The sequence below is a fragment of the Nestor notabilis genome, unplaced genomic scaffold (assembly GCF_000696875.1).
Source record: "Nestor notabilis isolate BGI_N333 unplaced genomic scaffold, ASM69687v1 scaffold17273, whole genome shotgun sequence".
NCBI classification, from domain to species: Eukaryota; Metazoa; Chordata; class Aves; order Psittaciformes; family Psittacidae; genus Nestor; species Nestor notabilis.
In genome coordinates, this window is record NW_009920842.1 from 26013 (window position 1) to 26690 (window position 678).

General features: G+C 52.7%; 1 protein-coding gene across 1 annotated transcript in view; it reads right to left on the reverse strand.

The window, feature by feature from the left end:
• The window catches only part of LOC104402887 (serine/threonine-protein kinase WNK2-like), a gene marked incomplete at its 5' end in the record, with an annotated part of 32915 nt that overhangs the window by 1927 nt on the left and 30310 nt on the right, over positions 1–678 (reverse strand). Inside the window, one exon of the mRNA XM_010010875.1 lies at positions 11–75. Within this exon, the coding sequence (XP_010009177.1) occupies positions 11–75 (65 nt within the window). The remainder of the gene's footprint in view (positions 1–10; positions 76–678) is intronic.

The following is a 678-nucleotide window of genomic DNA, read 5'->3' on the forward strand; positions in this document are numbered from 1 at the left end:
AGCTAATGCAGCGGGCATGGGACAAGCCACTGGAACAACGTATTTTTTCCCCAATCCTGTTCTTACTGAATTAACCTACAAAAAGAAAAATACAAAAAGCATCGCTATACAGCTCCTCCTCCCTCCCTGCCGGTGGCAGCGCTGCCCTGCTGCTCCCCCAGTGCCATGGCTGTGGCCGCTGCCATCACCCCTGCTCTGTGTCTGGGCTGTTGGCTGGGGAAAGCACGGGGATGGCACTGTACCCTCACAGCCTGGGAGGGGGGATGAACGACTCTCCCTTTTGTGGTTTTTAGTCGGTTTTGGGTTTATTTTTGTTTGTGGGAGGGATTGGGCATTTGGGAGGAGTTGTGTTTGGTTTTTTTTTTTCTTGGTTTCTTAAGACAAAAGTTTCGAAATCAGAAATATTTGTGCTTGTTCAGCCTGGAGAAGAGAAGGCTTCAGGGAGAAATTGTGACAGTCTTCCAATACCTGAAGGGGGCCTACAAGAAACCTGGAGAGGGGCTTTAGACAAGAGCCTGTAGGGACAGGACCAGGGGAATGGCTTTAACCTGACAGAGGGGAGATAGAGGTGAGCTCTGAGGCAGAACCTCTTCCCTCTGGGGGTGCTGAGGCGCTGGCACAGGGTGCCCAGAGAAGCTGTGGCTGCCCCATCCCTGGCAGTGTTCCAGGACAGGGTGG